At 50.2% G+C, this 22996-nt stretch overlaps 1 protein-coding gene across 5 annotated transcripts in view; it reads left to right on the top strand.

The window, feature by feature from the left end:
- The window catches only part of ANAPC1 (anaphase promoting complex subunit 1), a 42778-nt gene that overhangs the window by 2256 nt on the left and 17526 nt on the right, over nucleotides 1–22996 (top strand). For 3 of the 5 annotated variants that reach the window (XM_032963946.2, XM_032963947.2, XM_076071065.1), the window contains exons 3-33: nucleotides 40–210; nucleotides 1342–1402; nucleotides 1853–1947; nucleotides 2297–2379; nucleotides 2973–3046; nucleotides 4085–4230; nucleotides 5055–5473; nucleotides 6142–6342; nucleotides 6733–6828; nucleotides 7937–8030; nucleotides 8184–8249; nucleotides 8624–8767; nucleotides 9574–9717; nucleotides 10328–10388; nucleotides 11198–11385; nucleotides 11760–11834; nucleotides 12670–12786; nucleotides 13133–13314; nucleotides 13845–13939; nucleotides 14280–14437; nucleotides 14632–14710; nucleotides 15121–15157; nucleotides 15927–15997; nucleotides 16994–17169; nucleotides 18239–18341; nucleotides 19014–19257; nucleotides 19624–19742; nucleotides 20408–20688; nucleotides 21472–21706; nucleotides 22262–22353; nucleotides 22598–22732. In XM_032963946.2, the coding sequence (XP_032819837.1) occupies nucleotides 40–210; nucleotides 1342–1402; nucleotides 1853–1947; nucleotides 2297–2379; nucleotides 2973–3046; nucleotides 4085–4230; nucleotides 5055–5473; nucleotides 6142–6342; nucleotides 6733–6828; nucleotides 7937–8030; nucleotides 8184–8249; nucleotides 8624–8767; nucleotides 9574–9717; nucleotides 10328–10388; nucleotides 11198–11385; nucleotides 11760–11834; nucleotides 12670–12786; nucleotides 13133–13314; nucleotides 13845–13939; nucleotides 14280–14437; nucleotides 14632–14710; nucleotides 15121–15157; nucleotides 15927–15997; nucleotides 16994–17169; nucleotides 18239–18341; nucleotides 19014–19257; nucleotides 19624–19742; nucleotides 20408–20688; nucleotides 21472–21706; nucleotides 22262–22353; nucleotides 22598–22732 (4242 nt within the window). The remainder of the gene's footprint in view (nucleotides 1–39; nucleotides 211–1341; nucleotides 1403–1852; nucleotides 1948–2296; nucleotides 2380–2972; nucleotides 3047–4084; nucleotides 4231–5054; nucleotides 5474–6141; nucleotides 6343–6732; nucleotides 6829–7936; nucleotides 8031–8183; nucleotides 8250–8623; nucleotides 8768–9573; nucleotides 9718–10327; nucleotides 10389–11197; nucleotides 11386–11759; nucleotides 11835–12669; nucleotides 12787–13132; nucleotides 13315–13844; nucleotides 13940–14279; nucleotides 14438–14631; nucleotides 14711–15120; nucleotides 15158–15926; nucleotides 15998–16993; nucleotides 17170–18238; nucleotides 18342–19013; nucleotides 19258–19623; nucleotides 19743–20407; nucleotides 20689–21471; nucleotides 21707–22261; nucleotides 22354–22597; nucleotides 22733–22996) is intronic. The other 2 variants (XM_032963950.2, XM_032963951.2) reach the window with 2 other exon arrangements.

Below are 22996 nucleotides of genomic sequence, written 5' to 3'. Positions count from 1 at the left end.
CATCGTTGTTTGATTCAGTGCTAACTCGCACGACGACAGGAGCTGTGGGAGATGCGGGCGGGCCGCTCCGAGCCGGGCGCCGCTTCTGACGAGCACAACTTTGACGAGGAGCTTTACGCCTCGGGGCGCGTCGCCGTGTGGAGCCGTGGCTCGTCCAGCAGTTACGCCACGGTGCACAAGTCCTTCACCGTCGAGGAGCCCATCCAGAAGGTGGCACTTGCCATGCCATTCCGCAGTCTGCTTATTGCACGTGTGTGCATGCACGGCTCTTTTGTCCATCTACTGCTGGGTTACTTACTAAATCATCTCTCATGAGCTAAGAATCGATATTAATCGATTAACAGATCCTCAGTCACATTCCTAATTCATAGAGAAAAAAGACAAGGAACCTTCTCTTATTACGGAAATAGATTGTTGGGGCATGTGCTGTTGTCGAGCATCTATGAAGGCTGGCACGGCACACAAGGGGGTGGGTGGCCAACAACATGCCCAGCTAAGATTGTCTCCCCAGTGCTGATGTGTACGCACTGAACCAGGTACTCATTTGAGGCTTTGTCGACCTAGGGAAGACACAGAACTGGTCAACTAAATCACCACTGATGTTAGCAGCGGTTAAGAATCAAACTCAGGTGGCTGGGTTCATATAGCGTTGTGCTTTCCATTATACTACGTGTACTATAAACACATACATATGGCCAAGGAGCTTTTTTCATTTAAGTCTTGATGAGTCTATTCCTGTGTGCATGCAAATGTGGTTTGCAACATAACAACCTAAACCTAGAACTATTCACATAAAATGTCATTACCACTTATCCACAGTTATTTCATCTGGTTCAGGAGCTTTCCCTTTTTCTGACTGTGAAGGGCACAGTTGACCTAGTATGACATGCCGAACTTCTTCACCTTCATCTGAGAAACGGTATGATTGTTGCGATGTAGGATTTTATTTTCCATTGTTGAGCTGTATAAAATATTAAGATTCAAAGTGCTAATATTCAAAATGTTAACATTCAATCTCTGTCTTCTGTTACAGTTCCATCTATCTCCCTAAGGGGCAACCATTTGTGAATTGCAAATCATGATCCATGGTGATGATGACGATGATCACTTTATTTGCAAAAGAGCCCTTCTGCATCAGTGCTGATAGAAGAGGTTTCGTTTTAATGTTTTTGTATTTCGGTGACCTTAAATTAAGGTCATCTCATTTACTGGCTCGGGACTCGTAATGGACATTAGCACAGCTCCATGTTAATTCGAGCAGGAACACGGTAACGTCATGTATAGATCAGCTTCCAGTCAGAGGTCGACTGCCCAATCATTCCTTGTGTATTCTTCCCACAGGTGCTGTGGTGTGACTTCCAGGAGTGGGACAATAATGAGAAGAATGGTGGGAGCCCTGCTGGTGAGAGCCCGTGGGTTAACAATGTGTGTGATAATGACGTGTGTGCTTATGTGTTGGTGTTGCGGTGTGTGTTGACCATGCCTCTATGTCTATTGCCGTGTGTGTTAATATTGCTGTGTGTGTTTACGTTGCTGTGCGTGCTGACATTACCACTGAGTGTTGATATTACTGTGTGTGGATGTTGTTCCGTTTGTTGACATTTCTGCTTGTGTTGTCATTGCCATGGTGTGTTTTGATATCTTTTTTTCAATATAGATTAAAAACTAATTTCTTTAGAACTACTTTTTGTGTTTAGTTTCTTGTCCTCCCACCCGCATCTCCGACTAGCACAGTTGGCTCCTGAAGGTGCGAAAGAAGTTAAATATACAAACACATTCATATATGTGATGATGTTGTTGTGTGTGTTGACGTTTCCTCTGTTTGTGTGTGTGTGTTGGGCATGCTTTGCAGCAAAGGTCCTTCACTGCGTGTGCATCGCGCAGACCACGTGCGTAGATATTCACACGGCCGATGGGCAGGACTTCTCCGCCTCCTTGCCCTTCCAGGTGATGAGTCGTGCTTTTTTATGAGCACCCTCGCTTCTCAAAATTATTGCGGCTCTTTAGCTTCATTGTTAAAAACACATGCCCTTTGTTTCACGCCCTGTCTTGGTATGTAAGCCAGCGCTTTGCTCGCAAAGTTGGTAGATCACGTTGCTTAAAGATGTTTCTGTCCATTGGAGCAGAAGACTGGGAGTTCCATAAGATCTGCTTCTAGATTTGGTGACCCATGGTCACTCTTGCAAATGAGACTGTTCTGGCCGCTTGAATTTTCACCTGGTTAAAGAAATCAACTCGAAACTTGAGACGTGTATATTGATGCATATTTTTTACTTATATATGCCCTTTTGTGCAGGTCGCTAACACGTGGCCCACCAAACAAGGTCTTCTGTTTGAGAGAGAATCCGTTCCTTGTGAGATGCTTACAGGGTCGATTAGGTACAACACATTGCTATAAACACTTGTGTCTTTCTTATTGCAGCATACAGGCGATGGATAATTGTGGCATTAAACAACGGTGGCTGGATGTTGTTTTAGTGATATCTCTGCAACTTGTAGCTGTGCAATTTTTTATTAGGTGCTCATTAATAGCACTTCAGCATATAAGCCCTTTTGTCAATCCCCTCCTGGAGAAGCACTTCCGAAATGCCGAACACGCTGGTCAGTGCAGGTTGCCGAATGCAGGGAGCATAGACAGTAAACACAATGGCTGTTGCTGCATCTCCCTTGGCTGCCCAACATGTAGCCTTCACAGCAGTCTATAAGGCCAACCTGCTTTGCATGACGGTCGCATGTGCAAGCGCTGTCCAGGCTCAAAGCCTGCTTTGCTTTGGAGATTTGACGAGATCGGGCGTGTTTTAAATCTAGTTTGAAAACAAATTTGTTGAGAACTGCTTTTTTTGTTTGTTGTACTTCCCCCGCACCTTCGATTAGCATGTTTGTCTATGTACGATGCGAAATAATTTACACATACATATATACGTTCCAGGTAATTTGGTCATAGTGTGTGTGTCTGTGTTCCCCTTTCTCAGGGAGCAGCTGGCCATGATTTACAGCATGCTGCATCCTCTCGACACAGTGTCTCCTGTCCTCTGCCGGACGAGCGGTATGACTTTTGCAGATTCTTCCATGGGCATCTCTGACCCATGTCAGTCGTTCACGCCCATCCTTCCCCATTTACCCTGCGAGTCTCTCGCAACCGTGGTTAAAGCATTTAAACTTGTGAATGTTGGCAAAACGTCAGCCATTTCAGTGTGTCCCTGAAGCACAGCTCTTAATTCTGAGGTGTGCCTCGGTTTGTCAACAAAACCCCGAATTTACTAATACCAAATTTAGCCCATTTACAGCTTGTAAAGTTATTGCTATTGCTATTTTTTACTATAAAATATAATAAGCGAAATTAAATAAAGGTAAAATAAGACCGCTGAAACCACCAAAAATCACAAGCCAATCTTAGAATGCACAACGCCGCAGTAGCTACCGTCGTACGGTGTAGTACGAAACACCAATCTCCCTGGCACGTGGTGTTTCTGCGCAACATGGCGATGCGGCGCGGTATATTGCACACGGTATTATAAGGACAAACTAATAAAGTGTCTCCCTACTCAAAGGAGCAACGGGGAAGCTCTCATCTGTGTTAACAGCCGGGGGCCAATGCCAAATATGGTCCAAACTAGCTTTACTATCCGGCTTCGCCCGAGACTTGGATTCTTGTCTTGGATTAATACATGGCCTACGCGGAGGGTGGGGGGGGGATGCGTGACGTCAGCAGGCACACTGCATGATGCTGCCGCATGCGGGTGACATTACAGATGTGACGTCACCGCTTATTTGCCGTGCAAAATATAACCATTATTGCGCCGCCCCCCCGCCCCCCAAATACAAAAGTAGATTTTTATACTTTTTGCATTGTGTACCGTCTGGAAGCTACCCACATGCCAAATTTCTAGTTTGTTGCATGTTGGGAAGTATGCTAAACATTTCGAACAGACACATTCACAAATTTCCCTTTTTTATATATAGATAAAACCCCCATTTGTACGTAAATGACCGCTGACTTATGCTCATCCTTACACGGCCACCGTAGTGTGCGCACGCGCTTGACCGTGCATGTGCGTATTGCCCCGTGTGCGTACGACGGCAGGCGTGGGCGGCACGCCGCGCGTCGGCTACACGTACGAGCACTCGCACCGCATCGTCTTCGCCTCCCCCAAGTCTCCGCTGTTGCTGACCTTTGACCCGACGCTTGGCCTGCACGCCGTGTGGCTTCTGAGAAAGGCCACGCCACAGGTACAGGTGGCGGCTCGCTCACCCTCCCGGCTGTCCTCCGTCTACTATCTTGCCTGAAAGGCTTCATTGAAATGATTGTCAGCCAGAATCAATTATTAATGTTAGGATATATGCATCAGGTAGATGTGTTTAGAGGTGTAACTGTATGGTACGTACACCCCTAAAGGGTTGAAGCAGTGGTGCGGTGGCTAGTGCACAGCACATTGAACCCGGTGACCTGCGTTCAGATCCCAGCCAAGGCTAATATCTCTGGTGAATGATAGCTAAACCGGCCCTGCTCCTTCCCCCGTCACCAACCGGCACTGACCAGCGTGATGAAGTATGGTCATATAACCTCTTACCACTGACACGGCGTGGGGAAGTCTTCATGCTGCAGAAGTAGATTGACAAAGTGCTGTAAATTATTACTATTGTTATTTTTACTCTATGTTGTTTGTGATTGGTTCATAGAAAATGGTAGATTTTGAATCTGATCACATCTCTGTATCGTTACACACATGGTGGAGGGGCGGGGGGGTGTGAACTCTCACCCGGTGACCAGTTTCATCAAACACCTTGGATGAAAATCTCCCTTCATGGACACTTATTCCAGCAGGAGCCAAGGAAATGTTGTGCCTAAGTTTTTTTGACAGAATCAGAATCTTTATGTATACTGGAGGAATCTGATGAGCTCTCGAGCTCTTTTTCACAGACATCCAATAGGTTTTCACAACTGTCCAGTAGTTTTTCACATGTCCAGTAGAATGTAACTGGTCCCAGCTCAACAAAACACCATCATTATCTTCAGCCTAACCGCCCTCGCTCGGCTCTCTCCTCTCCGCCAGGAGCGCAGCAGCATGCTCGGCATTCCCGGGCCATCGTCCGTCGTGGGCAGCCTGTGCGGGACGCTGGGCGGCAGCGTCGTGGGCGGCTTCACCGACGAGCTCATGGGCAGCGGCGGCGGTGGCGTCGGTAGCGCCATCTCGTTCGCCGCGCACCTCCGCGGCCTTACTCGCAATGAGAGCTCGTTGGGCCACAGCGGTGGCTTCTCATCCCCGCTGCACCAACTCCACTGCCAGCAGCTGCTTCACGCCTCCACCACGGCGGGGGGCGGGTCCGGTGTTGGTGGTGGCAGCGGTGGTGCCGTTGGTGGTGGCGGCGGTGGTGCAGGATCGATTTTGGGTGCAACTCTGCCGCCGGCCTCGGGGCTGCCGTTTTACTCGTGGTCTTGGTCGCCCACTGTGTCCAACATGGCGTCGCTGAGGTGAGCATTCCTCAGAGTTGTCATTGTGGTCATCGTCACAACGATCTTCGTCACCGTTGTGACCGTTGCCATCACTGCTGTCGTTGCTGCTGCTGTCCTTGTTGTGTCATCGTTGTTGTCAATTAACGTCGTCTGTACCGTCATCGTGCGTCATCGTTTGAATGATCATAATTACCAATTAATTAATAATCGTCATTGCTACTCATTGTTATCTTCATTACAACCCTTTACGTGGCAGGGGAAGGCCTTCAACCAGCAGTGGATTCACAAAGGCCTGTACATTATTATTCACGCTTTTCAGTGTCTAGCAGAGGGGTCACAATAGCTTACATGAAGACGATCCAGTATAAATACAATGTTACTTTAAAGTTGTTTTCCTTTTAGAGACCTTATAGAAAGCCCGATATATTTATCAAAGGGTTACCCAAAACTTAGCAAAACAATCCAGCGTTAAATACGTTAGCATTTTAGGCCAAGGCCTCCGCTCACTACAACGTTGTTACACATGACGTCACCTCGTGCGGCTCAGAAGGCAATGTTTTTATCGTTCATGAAATCATTCACAGGACCAACGCGTTTTGCAAAGAGTTACAGGATCCACGAAACGCGCGTTTATTTTTTTCCTCCCTCATCATTTTTTAACAACAAAAGCCGTTGTCTCCTTCTAGCCGGTCCCACTCCCCGGCGCCGGGCGGCTCCCTGGCCGCGTTCTCGCAGCGCTTTCTCTCGCCGTCCCCGCGCGGTCAGGGCAACTCGTCGGCTAACCAGTCGCTCAACAGCTCCGCGGGGAAATCCGTAGCCGAGCCCATGCTGAACCTGCCCGACCTCTGCATGGACCACCTGTGGACTGAGAAGGTGCTCACCAACAGGTGGGGACAAATCTACTTGCATTTAAGGCCACTTACCATTCTTAAGAGTGCAAGGTCGGGGAAGTTTTTTTATTTCACCGAGTGCCGAAGAAGACTTGAATACCCATTTCCAACTTTACACCGGGCACAATTTTGGCGGTGTGTCTTTTCTATGCATCTTATGATCCGGAGACTACGGTAGGAAATGTGTTGAACAGGTGTGAAAACATTAGCATTAGGAGAGACAAAGGTGGCCGGGCATGGTGCTGGCAACACTACCCCCTTGTATGTGTGTATTTTGCAGGCCTTAATAGATGCTCACCAAATGGCGTACTGCTGTTACTGTTCTTGAGACCGGATGGGGGGCGATTGTGTGGGATGTGCGGTCTCCGTGTGTGCCTGTGCGTTCAGGATATCGAACAGCCAAGCGAGCAAAGCCTTCATCACCACCGACCTGTGCGGCCGTAGGTTTCTCTGCTACCTCATGGACGGCCACCACGAGCTCAGGTTTGCCTGGGCCCCTGTGACTGGGGCAAATTTCCTTTGTCAATTCGAAATACTTTTTTTCTTTCTTTCTACTTTTCCCCAATATATTCAAATTGTGCTGTTTTGCGAATCTCACGGAGCACCGTGTGTTGGAGAAATTCATGGTTTTAGCTGATGTTAAAATCATGCAAAGTGACATTTTTACCCTTTATACAGGATGGGACCCGCTAATAGATTGTTGCATGGTAGTCAAACTGGTACATATTTTATTAATTCTCGGAGCTAGAATGTAGCCAAATAAAGGTCGAAACCAAATGTATTATAATAGTTTTTTGTGAAGTCATGGGTGATTGGGTTGAGGTCATCAACGCACTACGTTGAGGGACGTGTTTTCATCATAGGCATGCTGGAACCCGGATTCAAACCCAGGACCTCAGTGGAACCGTCTCAGCACTTTGACCTCTTACGCCATGTGACCACCTAATTCAAAGACCTTTTTCAGAGTTACAATTAAATGTAATTAAAAAAATTGTGTATTGCCAAACAGAAAAAAAGTCAAAGCTACAGAATTATTGTAATGATTAGACATATGATGGTGTATTCATTATTTCACTCAATAATTTATTATTTTAGGTGTATGCGGTTGATATTTTTACGTTATTAGAAGGCTAATTTAGAAAAAAACTTCAAATGAGACAATTTTTTTTAGAAACAATACAAATTGGTCAGCGTCAGCCATCGTAAGGCACCAGCGGCAGGGCTCATTGGTCACCATGTCGTACGTTTAGACAACCATAGACACAGCGCACAGGGCTGGACTTTACTTTTATTGTTAGACACTACTGGACATCTGTGAAAAAATAGCTTTATAGCTCAACAGATTCCTCCAGGCTAAATAAATGTTTGGATTTCGATAAGTGCGGTATACCAGTAACCGATGTTTAATCTCTTTTTGTGCGCGATTATTGATAGCGGACAAATAAAATAGATGACAACAAACCCCAATCACGACCAAAGGAGGCGATAACGGCACGCGATTGTTTTGTAACACCTGTCCACTTCTCGAAGCTGTGGAGCAGCTCAAGGCTTTGTTCCCCCCCATCCCCCTACCCTCCCCCCCCCCCTGCAGGTGCGTCAAATTCGAGGAGAGCAACGACAACCCCTCCAGCTTCGTCTTCGGGGTCGTGACCGATATTCCGGCTCGCGACGCTGCCCCGCTGGAGGTGACGCTCGCCTCTCGTTCCGTCGCGGGCACGGGGCCCACGTTCGCGTGCTGCAAAATGTTCCTCCTCTTAGTCCACTTTTTAGCGAAATCGTGGCAATGTCTCTGCTCCACCGAACTAATGTTTCTGCTGTTGCTGCTGTTTTTGCTGCAGTCTCTGAACATGATGTTGGTGCTGGATGACACCAGGAGCCTGGTGTTGTTCACCGGCCTCATCAAGGTGAGAGGGCTTTGTCGCTCCCACACTGCCTGTGCCGTTCTATGCGGCGTTAGCTTCACTGGGTATGGACTGGCGGTGTGGCCAGCTGGGTCGTGTACATGCGTCCAACTTGCGGCCTCTTTGTCAATCCACTGCTGGATGAGGGCCTTCCCACGCCGTGCAGGTTGTGGGGGCTATATTACCATAATTAACTCTGCTGATCAGTGTGGTGTTGGTGCAGGCGGAAGGTTCTGGAAGGGTTGTGGTGCCTCTGGGATTCTTGAGTCAACAGACGATACCAATCTTGATAATGCGTGGCAATTCAACACATCGCAGGGGGACGGCAGGGTGAATGTTTCTCGTGTGTGGCGGCTGCTTTTGTCTATGGTGCCCAGGTGAGCAAGGTGTACGTGACCGGCCTGCCCACTCCGTCGCTCTGCCACTCGCTGCTGCAGCCCATGCTGCGTCCGAGCACGCCGCTCGACAGCAACAGCACGCCCGCTCGCCCGTACGGCACCTCGGCGGTGACAATGCACGAGGTCGGTACAGCAACAACAACAACAACAGTGACGATTTCAACAGCGCAGTGGGGGGAACCTACAGGGCCGTCGACCGAATATGTTTTGACCTGCAAATTATATTTCACTTCCTTTATTCTGTTAGATCTCGTAGTTGTTAAGGAGTGGCATTATGCTGTTCCAGTGTGCCACTGTCTGGCTTTAGGCCTTCCCCTTTTCCTCATTGTTGCAGGCCTCTGGGTTGCCACTCCAGTACCTGTCGCTGTTATCTGTCCTCCATCCTACACACACGTGTCCTACCCATCGCAACCTCAATTTCCTGATTAGGCCTACATCACTATGAGATACCATAACACACGATTGCCAAGAGATCGTAGCCAATGCCTACAATGGGGTGTGACGTGGCAACAGCGATGACATAATCAAGTACATTAAATCCCTTGCTTAAAACACACGTATTGAGCCTTGTGTGTAGATATTGTATAGTTCAGAAAATTACATGCAAATTTTTTACAATGTTTTATTCCGTTAGTTGTCACAGAATTTATAGATTATTGAAACATTGCTATAGTTGACGGTTAAATCTCTCCTAAAAATGATAGATTTTAAAAAGATGTTGAGCGCAACTGGTAATGGACTGTCATTGACAGACATGGGTCGGAGATGCCTTTGATAGAATCTGCTAAAGTCATTCCGCTCGTACGGCGATAAAACAGGAGGCAGTTGGTAAAAAAAATTACACACGAAAAAAATAGCTCAACTGAGAGCTGGCCTCACACTTTGACATTGTGTGTGCGCGTGCCCTCCACCTGCCCCCTCGTGTTCAGGCCATGTTGGTGTCACCCGTGCCCGAGATGAGCGAGTCCATGGGCATGCGGCTGGAGTCCGACCTCGATGACTCGCTCTTCCACACCAGCAGGCCCAGCTGCATCACCGGCCTGCGCGACCCCGTGCTGTCCCGCCTCACCCTCGTGAGCATCATGCACCGCGCGGGAGACGTCACACAGGAATCCGGTCCCCGTAATTGGTGCCATCTCAACGTACGAGCGTACACACCCAAGGCTGTTTGCTGCGTAGATACACCCCCGAGGCCTATGTCACTGATATGTTTTGTGCAAGAAAAAACCCAACGAATCATTGCAATCTATTTTCAGGTGTACAGTTTGTCCTCAAAATCATGTGGGCAGGTATACCTTGTCCTCCGTGTAATCTTTTTATTGAGAAACCCCTAAACGTCGTAAAAATTAAACAACAACAAAAATAGAGTAGTGGTTCTCACACAATGTGCTATGAATCACAATCTTTATTCAGATGATTCTGATGAGCTTTGAAGCTCTTTTTCACATATGTCCAGTAGAACCCGGTGATCCGCGTTCGATTCCTGGCCGTGGCTAACGGCAGTGGCGAGTGGTATCAGAACCGTTCATGGGCCCCCTCCCCCCCAGTTCACTAGCCCTCGCTGACAAGCCCCACGACTGATACGGCATGTGCGGTCCTTCATCCAACAGTTTACTGATTAAGGGCCACATTATTTTATGCGTTTAATGTGGAACATAAGAACTGCTTGTGTTTTGTCCACAGGAGTTAGTTGGGGGAACGATGAGGCGAGTTTCCTTCCCGGAAATTGCGAGCTGTTCACTGGGTGAGTTCCCATATCTGTTTTGCTGCAGGCGTTGGGGCATAGTAGAGTACAACATCACATTTTGCCACCGCACTGCCCGCTTCTGACATTATCTCCGTTTACAATTAAATATCTCAGATTTTCCCCTATGATACAGGTTTGTTTGGGTTAGATCACGTAAATATCTAAATGTCGTTAAACCCGCCACCACCTGACACAGCCAATTAGTAAGGTTTGGAATGTAATCAGCGCACACCGGTGTGTTGGAGAGCCAAGCCACAACATTTACAATCCGAGTACGACGTTTTGTCAGTAATTACAACTGGCTTCATCAGGCGACAGCCAGATTTGTTTTCCACGTTTGATCATTTGTTTGCAATTTACATAGTTGAGGAAAAGTAAAATAGCAACGTCACCCTCTACAGGAAAACTAATGCCCACTTGTAGGCCTGTGCTGTGTTCACCTTGTACCACACAGGGACAGTTGCCACGAGGGGGTCCCCTTGGCTAGAATGCCGCAGTGCAGCTCGAGATGTACTACATGTGAGACACAGTATAAGTTACAAGCGATGATGATGACAATTCATAAACAACCATTTTTTACATGTACAGTTGATCCACGTGTTGGAGTGTAAGAAACAAAGTTTATCGAGGAATCGCTGGATCTTTGTATGTTTAACTCGTACACACGTGGATTTGTCTCTCCCTGTGTGTGGTAAAGGCCACTGTAATTTGTCTCTTTGTCTCTCTATCTTTGTGCCTGTGTGGCGGTGCCACATATGATTAATCTCTCTTTCTGCCTGTGTCATGGAATGCATTGGTGGCGCCAGTGCGGATGTGCCTGGGCGCGGCGTGCTACGCCCTCCCGCGGGACACGGCGCTGCAGCTCCAACTGCGCTGGTACACGGCACGCAATCGTATGGGCAGCCCGGGCCTGGCTAGCGAGTGGGCACTCTTCCGCGACTGTCTACTCACGGCCAGCGGATACGACATGGAGAACCTGCCCTGGGCACAGCTCGTACGAGTGACACCCATGAGCACAAGTTGTCGATAATGCTCACACGCACGCACACACGAGGGACAAACCGATTAAACAGAGCTTAATTTCAACCAGCTCTGCCCTGGTAGACGACCCGGAAACCACATACAGTGTTAACTCTCCCGCATCATACCCGGTGGCTTTGAGTTAACCTCATGGAGACCACTGATGTTAGCCGTAACATGGAATCAAGCTCGGGTAGTCGGGTTCACATGGCACAGTGCGATTACCGCTTACGCCACCGCTCCACGCGCCAGTATTAACACAATGCCGGTGTACACGCGTACGTGCGCACGCGTACGAACACACCTGCTTGTGGATTCGTGCGTGAACGTTTGCTTTGTGTCACCCAGGCCGAGCAGGAGCCGTGCCTGTCGCCTGTTCTCACACCCAAGAAGCCTCGCACCTCCGACGCGGGAACGGACGAGGTGATACCCCCCCCATATATATATACAAATACGCGCACATTTAATTCTTGCTTATCCGTGGTGGATTATCCTGGTTGCAGTTTTAATCGTGCTAGGGAACGAGGGGTATAAATAGAAAATGTGCTCTTCCACGCTAATTCGCGGCTCTTTACTCGCACACTGGTTCTACAATTTGCTGCTCTTCGCTTGCAACACAGTGACCGATTACTTTAACAAGCAATACAAACACACGATGCATTCTCAGTCTTCCACGTATTTAAACACATTTCTTCTTTAAATATCACCATTTTTGTTGAGAAGCAAAAACGGCAGCCGACGCTGCATTTTGCGCTTGCCGTGGTGCAAGTCACCTCCGCTGATAAAGAATTACTTTGGTTTCTTAAGAGTACAGCTTGGACGTTTTTTCTGCTTTCCAACGAATTCTAAACGGGAAGCATAAATTAGGCGATAAAATTATGTGCAACGTTTGCCTACGTAGGATGATTTTGAAGATGGGAGAATCGTGTCGTCCGTTTATTTTTATTTCTTCAAGAAATCTGTTACCTTCCCGAGACGTTCACGGTCACGCGGTCACGACGTCCGTGAATGGAGGAAGGGTTTACGCACAACGTCAACTGGGAAGCGCGATCACTCCCCCCAAAAGGATGATCCATTGTGAGCGGAACTTTCATATAACCTCGTGTGGCAGTTGGGGACTTCTCCGGTGATAAAACGGGTCACATTTTGTCGAAGGCTTGCACGAAGACCTGGAGACAAAAAAACACTGCCGACACCAACTATGCCACGCTACTGCAGGGTGCCTGATTGCTTTGTGTATGTGGCTGCCTGTTGACAGGACTGGGAGTTTCTGTTGAACAGCAGCTACCATCAGAGCCTCCTGTCCCATCCGCTGGTTGGCATGCTGGGTCTCGATATGTCCGAGTCGGCCAACCCCGACGGTGGCGTTGAAGAGGTATGGGGAGGTATTCTGCAACCTCTTTAGTTTCTCCCGCAGCGAGAAACTTTTGAGTCACGTCTATATCAAATTATGAGTACATTTGGTATTCGCACTGTTCTTACGGTGCAAGGCTATCACGAAGGCGCGATGTTTCCAGGACGAGTAAAGTCTGCGGTAGTTTGAAAGGAGGGGGGGTGGTGTTACGATACGTTTTCCCAGTTGGACCGTGTCTCCAGCACACGTGGCCGACTTTTATTTGTTTAAATGTCATCCTAATGCTCCTCATCCTCTTCATTTTCATCCACCTCCTCTTCCTCCTCGTGTGTCTGCCCCCCCTCCACCCCCACCTCCCCCCACCCAGCGCGGCGAGGCGGAGAGGGGCCCCTTCTCCCGGGTGCACATCCTGAACCCCGATGCGCCGCTGTTCACGCACCTGCCGACTGTGTTCTGGGCGCTGCACCTGGTGTACGAGGACTCCAAGCTGGACAGCGCCCTCGCCGAGACGGGCCGCGCGCTTGGCACGCTGCTCTACCAGATTGCTAGGTGGGCGCTCAAGCAATGGCAGATGCGGATACCCGATGCACAAATTAAACTCTCCAATGTGCGACCATGGTCATCCAGAACAGACCGTACAATGCATAACGACGCAATGCCTGATCCGCAAATACGAAGGAGACATCGCAGCGATACACTCTGCTGCTCCCAACGTGGTTATCTGGCTTGACCACCTGAATGTGAAATTGTAAGTTGTTACTCTGCATCTACATGAGCCATACAAAAGAATAGAGGGATATATGTGAAGATGTCACTTGTGAGCCCTTGTGGGAAGGGAGGGGGGGGGATTAATTAATGCATATAAATTACAGTGGGCATCAATTGCCGGTTTGGTTATTCATGGTAATAAACGTACATTATGCATGCACATTGTTCTTGTACCAAACTACAGGAGGTACATGATGATGATCACGTCGACGCACTGTATGAATGTCCTGCCCTGTGTGGTTTCATAAACGAACGTTTAAAAACCAAACCCTGTCATTATTCCTGTGCTTGACCTAATCTGTATTTCACAGCGACCTCCGCCTGACCTCTTATTGCGACCACTACCTCCGCGACAACCCAACGCTGCTGAAATCATTCGGGCAGAATGCGGTGTTGATGCCCCAAGGTACTGCACAGCAACCGACAATACACCCATCCAATGCATTGCTATGTGTGTGTTTTTGTGTGTGTGTGTATGTAGTTGAGAGCGGAAGTTTAGCGGTTTACACGTTGCGGTATGAAACCGGCAACCCGCGTTCGATTCCCACTCATGGCCAACACCAGTGACGATTATTTGAACCGGTGCTGGGCCTCCCCTCGGTAGACTCAACCTTAAATGAGTACCTGGTGCGATGTGTAAACTTCGCCAAAGGTGCTCGCTAACAGCTCTTACCTCAACACTCTGTTAAGGCTATACGGGCGATCTTTGTATTTGCGTGTGTGCGTGTGTATGTGCATGGGTGCAGCCCAGCTAAAGACCATGGCGCAGTACCACGCGGTCACCCGCGACCCCCCCTGCGTGTGCCGCTGGCTGTGCCACATGATCGGGTGGCGCGCCGGTGGGGCGCCCCCACCCTTCCCATCTGTGCCCGGAGTGTGTGAGCGCACGCGGCTGGTGGTGCTGGTAAGTTGGAACGGAGAAACCGTTTGACCGGCACCGCTACTCCTACGATAACGGACATTTCGATATGTGTGGAAAACTGATGTATATTTTTTTTGTATCACCGTTTACACGCACAAAACACTTTACGGCCCTAAGCGGAACACAGTGAGCGCGCACCCAACCCTTCTCTCTGTACCGTGCGGGCGTTCCCATAGAGCTTCGCCATTTACATCCTCGGAGACGAAAGCGCAGCGTTCCTGGAGCCCAGCAAATACCTCGACAAGATACCCGCGGGTAAGGACAGCGCGGGATGAGTAGCAGTGCAGCGGTGAGTGTGACGCGAAACCAATCTGGCGACCCGAGTGTGATTCCTGGCCACAGCTAACTTCAGTTGATGTGTAAAAACATCAGTACTGGGGAGACAAAGGCAGCCAGGCATGGCACTGTCCATATCCTCCTGGCACTGACTAGCTTGGTGGTAAAGTATGGTCAAAGAGCCACCGTGAAGGACACGGTGTGATGTTGTCTGCCGGCCGGGTAAAAAAAAAGAGCTTCTGAGATCAATGGGCTTTACTCGAGAAATACACTTCTGATTCTGGTGTTGGGGAGGCTTTCATGGAGCAGTGAATTGTACATCACAGTACTGTTTTTGTGATGCATGTGTGCGTAATTGTATGTGTGTGTTGTTTTTAATGTTTTGTTAGGACATGGTTGGTCACAGACGGAGCAGGAGACCAGCAGGTGAGTTAATGGGCGGTAGTGGCGCACGCCTACAATGCAGCACTGTGCATGAGAGGGTTGGTGGATCGCACAAATGTTACTAAACTCTCTTCCCATTGGCGAGGTTTCATACATACCCTGGCTTGCTAGGAGAAGGAAATTCAGCCAATTCTGGACTTATCTCCATCTGTTCAATTTGTGTCGGTTTGCCACGGGTGCTCCCACATTTAGTAACACTCATTAATCGGTGTAAAACATCTCAATGTACAGAGGACCGCAGAGCTCGGGCAATTTTTGGCACCAAATCACCATCTGGCTGCTGCCTTCCTGCCTCACGCCTCTTAAGTCACAACCTCTTTCTCTCCTAGAGTGCAGAAGACTGTGCGGTGGCGCATAACAGTTGAAATTATTATTATTAAACAATGATGCACTCTTTAGGACTGCGTGCTCTGAAAGACAACAGGTTACTGAATGTGCTCAATTTACAAAACACAGTATTGAAAATATAATCAACCGCGAGTGCCTAGTTCGTAAAGCTAAGATGCTTGCAGTAACAGATGGATACTGTTTGCCAGGCCGTAACAAGCTGTAGCTGCCCTAGCCCTGCATTAGACGAAATCGTATTTGGTCACCTCCAGTGTACACTTTTTATACCCCGCGATGCATACGTCCCTCTGTTCTGTACAGCATCTTGAGCTGCTATTGTTACAAAAAATATTTTTCCGTGTAATTTAACTTTTGTGCGTTTGTGGGTTTTTTTTGTGTGGTTTTTATGCCGATTTCTGTTCAGAATTTGCACGGAGCAGCTCTCGTCCCTTCCGAGCCCGGCCGAGAAGCTGGTGTTTTTCCTCGCCAACATGGGTGAGCGAGCGGGCGAGCAGTGTGCAGGCAGTGAGACTGCACAAGCAAAGCTTATCGTCATCAGCCGGGAAAACGCATTGGCAGATTTGCTCCGACAGGATTTTATTTCTCCATCCAACAACGTGCGAATCGCACCCCTGACCGTATCACCGACATCCGGAAGCGCAGCTGTTGAGTGCTGGCTGTGCCATTGCACGGAAGTCCATGGGTCGGAAGCGCCTAGACACCGGGCTACGAAGTTGGGGGTGGAAATTGGACAAGGGACCCCATTCCATTCCTTGCACCAGGACCCATGCTAAACACGCTGTTGTGAGCGAGTGTACGAGCAATCCATGAAATGGAGTACTGTGGTGGCGAGATGTTAACTACCTTGCCTGGTATACAGTCGTTTGTGGGTTCAATCCTGACCCTGACGCCTGTATTTGTGGCGAGGTCGTTTATGAAAGAGAGTTATATAGCTCAGTGGGCCTTACCTGTTAAGATAAAATTAGTTTAGTTAAAAATGTTGCTTTAAGCTGCCATTGGCCTCCGCTTGGTAAATGTGGCTTTAAATTACTGCCTGTGTTTACATAAACAGTGGAGAGACAAAGGGTGGCGAGGCATGCCAGGTGCTGACCACATCAAAACCTCCGTAACTGTTTCGCCCTTAATGGGTGCTGTTAATAACATTTGCCCCCAGGTTGAAAGTGTGTAGCTATTCTGTCTTTTCATCTGCCTATAATGGGGGGGGGGGGGTGGGAGTTGGTACGATAACTCCATGAAAGATGATACAAGAGGAGAAACCTTTAGTATAAAGCTGGGCAATTTACCCTTGTGCGTGGTTCCGACGCTCACAATTGGTCATTGACGATCTGACTACATTGGTACGACGGACGCGAATTTATTGAGGAGCATCGAATCACATGTACACATTTCTTACCGTCATTATTAATCTGCTCCTCGGATCGTCTGCCCACGGATAATCGTCGAGCGGGAACCGCGCGTGCATGTCCCCAGGCTTCACGCTGCACGACCTGGCGTCACTGCCGTTCGGCGTGGCCCTGCCGCTGCACGAGGCCATCTGCCGCTGCCGCCCAGCGCCGCCGGAGCGCTGGCCCCTTGCCGCGTACGCCCTCGTCGGCCGCCAGGACCTCTCCCTGCAGGCCCGCACCGCGAGCGAGCACGAGAAATCGGTACCCAGAGGAGCAAAATGAGCCTTTTGCTGGGTGGCACACGTTGGGTCGAAAGCATGGGTTGCAATTGGAGGGTTGTGAGTTCAAATCTTAAGCATTGTCCTTTATGCTTGTATACCCTTCCATCCCTCCATCGCATCGTCCTTCTCCGTGTACCTTTCCAAGGCTGGGAAGATAAGGGGGTTCCGCTTCTTGGTTGGCACGCTTTGCACGACCCCTAAGCACAACTCTCAGATTTGAGACTTTCAAATTGAAAGTTGTATGCACTAACCATTGCTATGCAAGGACTTCGATGGAAAAACAATGGAAAAGACAACAAACTGTGAAAAGGGATCCTACCAAAGCATTGGAGGTGGGGTTATGGCTAAGGTTAGGCTCAGTTGTTGCACTCGCCGCTCTGAGGCCGCCGCCTGCTGCCGGGAGAGGACGGATCGCCGAGTTAGGGAGCATCGACCGCAGCACTGTCCAGAAGGTGGCTCAGCGGTAAAGCATTGAGTCAGAATATTTATTTAAACTGGTGGAATCGGATGAGCTATAAAGCTCTTTTTTCACAGATGAGGAGATGGCTCTGCAGTCGAGCTAGTGGCTCGCAAGTGAAAGGTTGCGAGTTAAAATTCTGGTTGAGTGTGACTCAGCCATTCAGTTAGTTCATATGACTGGTTGGTTTGGGTTAGAGTCAATAATGGGGTGAGTACAAATGACTGGTTAGCTAGTTAATAATAATAACGGCAACTTATTTTGCGCTGTAACATGGCAATCTATCGGTTAGGTATACGGTTGGTGAGAGAGGGCTAGTTGGTTGGCTAGTCTGTTCGGGTTAGAGGTAGCGCTCACATTTGGCTCGTGTACTCTGCCCACAGACTGCCTCCTCCCCATCCCGAGTGTAATTAAGAGCCTCTTCAGTTTTTGGAATCCTTCACAGCGCCATCTGGCTGAAATTCACAGTCATGTGGCTGCATGGCCCATGAGGCATAAAACTCCACATTTATAACATTCATCTGGACTCCTTCTCTCCCAGATAGTTTCTCACTCGTTGTGACATGATGGGTGTGCTTGTTGCCGTTGGGAGCAGGCGCAGACGAGCGGCTTCACCTCTCAAGGGGACGAGCGCTGGAGCAACGGAAACGGCGCCAGTGGTCGGGGCTTGGGGACGGCGGGCGGTGCGGACACGGGTGTGTGACCCAGTTGGTGTGCCGGGTCGTCAGCTCGCTCGCTCCTATCGCTGATTGCTTCGTAGTTCTGCTGTCGGGCGACATGAAGAAATGTCACGTCCACTAGGCTCGCAATCGGCATAGCGTCGCATCATTTCTGTAATGTGGTTTTCTTGTTTTTTCTCTTATTTTCTATTTTCTTCATTGTAGTACTTTATTTATTTCGTCATTTTGGAGACCCAAAATGACGAATCACCTTTCTTTAATTCAGGGGTTGGGTAACCTTTCCTAATTAAGGGCTGAATAGGAGTTTCAACAGAACATTGCTTGATGAGAAACTCTTGATCTGGCTAGGACTATATGCATTGACCATGTGCTCAAAACCACTTCAAAGACAATGGGTGACAACCACTCTTGACTTCCTCAGAAAGTGGTACCCATTTTATCGACCCCATTGGGGTCGTGATGGGCTGGGTCGCGCTCAACCAGAATTTTAACTCCGCAACCTTTCACTTGCGAGCCTCTGGCTCGAATGCAGAGCCATCTCCTCATCTGTGAAAAAAGAGCTTTGTAGCTCATCCGATTCCTCCAGTTTAAACAAATATTCTGATTCAATGCTTTACCGCTGAGCCACCTTCTGGACGGTGCCGCGGTCGATGCTCCCCAACCCGGCGATCCGTCATCTCCCGGCAGCAGGCGGCGGCCTCGGAGCGGCGAGCGCAACAACCGCAGCAGCGACGACGATGACGAAGGAGGAGGAGGAGGACGACGATGGCATGGGCGACCTGGACGGCAGCGTCATGTCGCTGGTGTGGCCGGGCGACCTGCGCGCGCAGGAGGTGCGGCGGCTGCTGCAGAGCACTCGGCCCGTGCGCATCAACGTTGTGCAGAGGCCCGAGGTCAGCGACCACGACTTCATCGAGGAGAAGGAGGCAAGGTGAGTGTGTATGCGGTGTGTGTGTGTGTGCGTGTGTGGGAAGCGGTGGTGTAGCGGTTAGCGCGCTGCGCTACAAACCCGGTGACCCGAGTTTGATTCCCGCTCACGACCAACATCGGTGACGATTATCTGAACCAGTCCTGGGCCTCCCCTAGGTCGACTCAGCCTCAATTTAGTACCTGGTGCAGTGTGTAAACATCGCCACTTGGGAGGCAAAGGTGGCCGGGCGTGACGCGTCGTCTTGCGACGTCATGCCGCCGTGTGACGTCATCGCTTCGCCCCCGGCTCAAACGGGTTTGAGTCAGTCCGTGGATCACAGGGATTCTCTTAAGCCTCTTTCCATCCGCCATGTCGCTGACGCCGCAGGCTTCTGCAGCTCTGCCAGAGGACCATGGCTCTTCCTGTGGGCCGGGGGATGTTCACCCTATTCACCCACCACCCGCTGCCCACGGAGCCGCTCCCCATCACCAAGTTCAACCTCACCGGTCAGTGCCTCCAGTTGGGGTTGTTCTTCGATCGCCGGTGGGTGCTTCGTTCAATCGTTGTTGTCATGCGTTTCAAAAGTGATGGACGTCATAGTCGAATCCAGTAAAAATGTAGTCACGATTGAACGGATCGTAATAGTTCCAGCTCTAGAATTATATCCGTTGTCACGAACATCAGCAGCTGCCCTGTAGTGGTAGAACAGGAGCTGAATCTAATTGACAAAAGGCTTTACATATACTGTATTCTCTGGATTAATCAGTTGGGAATCCGTCTTTTAATCCGCTCTGTGTGTATGTATATATGTTTAACTTCTTTCGCACCATTCAAAGCCAACCGTGCTAATCGGAGTTACAGGGGAAGGACAACAAACTTAAGACAAAAAGCAGTTCTAAAGAAATTCGTTTTCAAATTTGATTTAAAAGTGCAAAGCTCCAGTGGCTGGCTAATATTGGAAAAAAGCGTTTTGTGTGTGCGAGACCAGATTTTTATTGACACCGGGCACAAGTTTGGGGTGCATCTTACTTTTTGGAGCATCTCATAATCCGAAGAAAACGGCAACTATAACCTCTCATTGCCACCTCTGGCCATACCAATTCCCGCTTCTCGGTGCACACACGAACTAATCACATATCGACACCATCCCATCCCGGCCCGTCCCAACTAGGCCGCGCGCCACCGCGCAACATGATCGTGGACCTCAGCAGCGGCAACATTGACATGCCGGCCAACATGGCAAGCTGGCCCAGCTTCCACAATGGCGTGGCGTGCGGCCTGCGCATCGCACCGGCCCAGCGCCTGCGCCTGCACGCTCCGTGGCTCTCCTACAACAACCGCCCACAGGCCGGCGAGCCCATCCCCGAGTACGCCGGCGTGCTGCTCGCGCTGGGGCTCAGTGGCCACCTCAACGACCTGCCCATCATGCACGTGCACGACTATCTCACCAAGGTGTGGTGGGGACAACCACGGCGGGAGTGTGGCGGATTACCTGGCGGAGGCTGGGAGTAATTTCAACAATTTAAACCCACAAAGACAAAGATCCCCCGTGGTAGCCTGGGATTAAATGCTGTTAGCGAACACCTATGAAGGCTGGCACGGCACACGAGGGGGTAGTTGGCCAGCACCATGCCTGGCCACCTTTGTCTCCCCAGTGGTAATGTTTACACACCACACCAGGTAACATTTGAGGCTGAGTCGACCTAGGGGAAGCCCAGGACTGGTTCAAATAATCATCAATTGTGTTGGCCTGAGCGGGAATAGAACTCGGGTCACCGGGTTCGTAGCTCAGCACGTTAATCACTACACTTCCGCTCCCCATACACGCACACGCACATTCGTAGCCATACAACCTGCTGTGGATAGTGCTGTTAGCGAGCGCCTAAGAAGGCCGGTGCACGGCCATCAATCTTAACTCGAGTTGCCATGTTTGTAGCATAGGGCACGAAGCACCATGCCACCGCTCCACGTCTGATAATATAATGAATAGCAGTAGTGGAGAAACAAGTAGGCGATTGATCGGCAGTGAGGGAGAGCCGCCGTAGTGAATCGGCCTTAAAGTGCACGTCTAAGGGTCGCAGCACCCTAGTTGTAGTCCTGATGGTGAGAGCACCAACGTGATGGCGGTGTCGACGACGACGGTGGCAGTTGGAGTGTGGACAATGACGAATATGATGACGATGATGACGACGGAGGTGGCAGCTGAGGCTGTGTCGTTTTCACCGTCGTGTGCAGGGCCACGAGATGACGACCATCGGCTTGCTGCTGGGCGTGTCGGCGGCGCAGCTGGGCACCATGGACATGGCAGTGACGCGGCTGCTCGCCGTGCACCTGCCCGCGTTGCTGCCGCCATCCACCACAGAGATGGACGTGGCGCACGGTGTGCAGGTGGCGGCCGCCATGGCCGTGGGCCTCGTCTACCAGGGCACGGCATATCGCCACATCACCGAGACGCTACTCAACGAGATCGGTAGGGCAGGGCATGTGCGGGGGGCCGGGCGCACGTGTGAATGTTTGTGTGTGTGGGTAGTGTAGCGGTTAGCACGCTGCGCTATGAACCCGGCGATCCGGGTTCGATTCCCGCTCACGGCCAACACCAGTGATGATTATCTGAACCGGTCCTGGGCCTCCCCTAGGTCGACTCAGCCTCAAATGAGTACGTGGTGTGTCATGGGAACATTATCACACTGGGGACACAAAGGTACCAGGGCATGGTCTTGGCTACACTAATCCTTGGTGTGCTGTACCGGCCTTCTTAGGTGCTCGCTAACAGCACTATCCCAGATGGTTGTATAGCTATAGAGGGATCTTTGTCCCGCAACGTACATATGTTTACCAACTATTAGGTTCATGCAGTGTGTGTCAACTTCATCTGCATTTGATTGGCCAATGTGCAAAGGTGTGCTGTGATGATTCACAAGGACTGGAGTCTGGGAAATCCCTGCTCTGAAGCATGTCATATGTCTTTCGCGTATGTGCCTGGATCGCTGATGTTTAAACACGATGACCCGTGGACTCTTGGCAGGGAGGGCGCCCGGGCCGGAGATGGAAAACTGCACGGACCGGGAGTCGTACTCGCTCACCGCCGGACTGGGCCTTGGCATGGTGTGCCTCGGGGTGAGTGATGCACACTTCCGTGCTGCAATGGTTTGTTGTTTATTTATTTTAGTTTATTAACTCCATCATCTCAAAAACGCTCTAGAAAATGTAACGCGCGCAGATTTCATAAGCGGCAGCCAGAACCAGTGCCAACAATTACCCGACCTCTGTTGTCCTATATTTGGATGTTTGACCTCCTCCTGTCTGCCGCTCCCTCTTCTCACCCGCGGTGGCTGCGGGCCCTTTGCTCTTCGGCGCTCAGCACGGCAGCAACCTCATCGGCATGTCGGACCTGAATGTGCCAGATCAGCTCTACCAGTACATGGTGGGCGGGCACCGGCGGAGCACGTCGGGGGCATCGCGGGAGCGCCACAAGTCGCCAAGCTACCAGATTAAGGTTGGCAGCAGCAGCACCACCTCGTGTGTCCATAAACGCACACAAGCATATCACAAAGGTGCCCGCTACAGTCTTGTAAACGCAGTTTTGGGGCCAGTGCTGTTAGCGAGCGCCTACCAACGGCCGGCACGGCGCACGGGCGGGTGGAGTGGCCAGCACCACGCCCGGCCATCTTTGGGATGGTGATTGGCTGAGTCAACGTAGGGGAGGCCAAGGACCAGTTCAGATATGAATCGCCACTGATATAAGCCGTGGCCTGGAATT

This window comes from Petromyzon marinus, chromosome 31 (genome assembly GCF_048934315.1).
Source record: "Petromyzon marinus isolate PM22_M1 ecotype Great Lakes invasive population chromosome 31, UKy_Petmar_22M1.pri1.0, whole genome shotgun sequence".
Lineage (NCBI taxonomy): Eukaryota > Metazoa > Chordata > Hyperoartia > Petromyzontiformes > Petromyzontidae > Petromyzon > Petromyzon marinus.
This window is presented reverse-complemented; position numbering and strand designations above follow the sequence as displayed.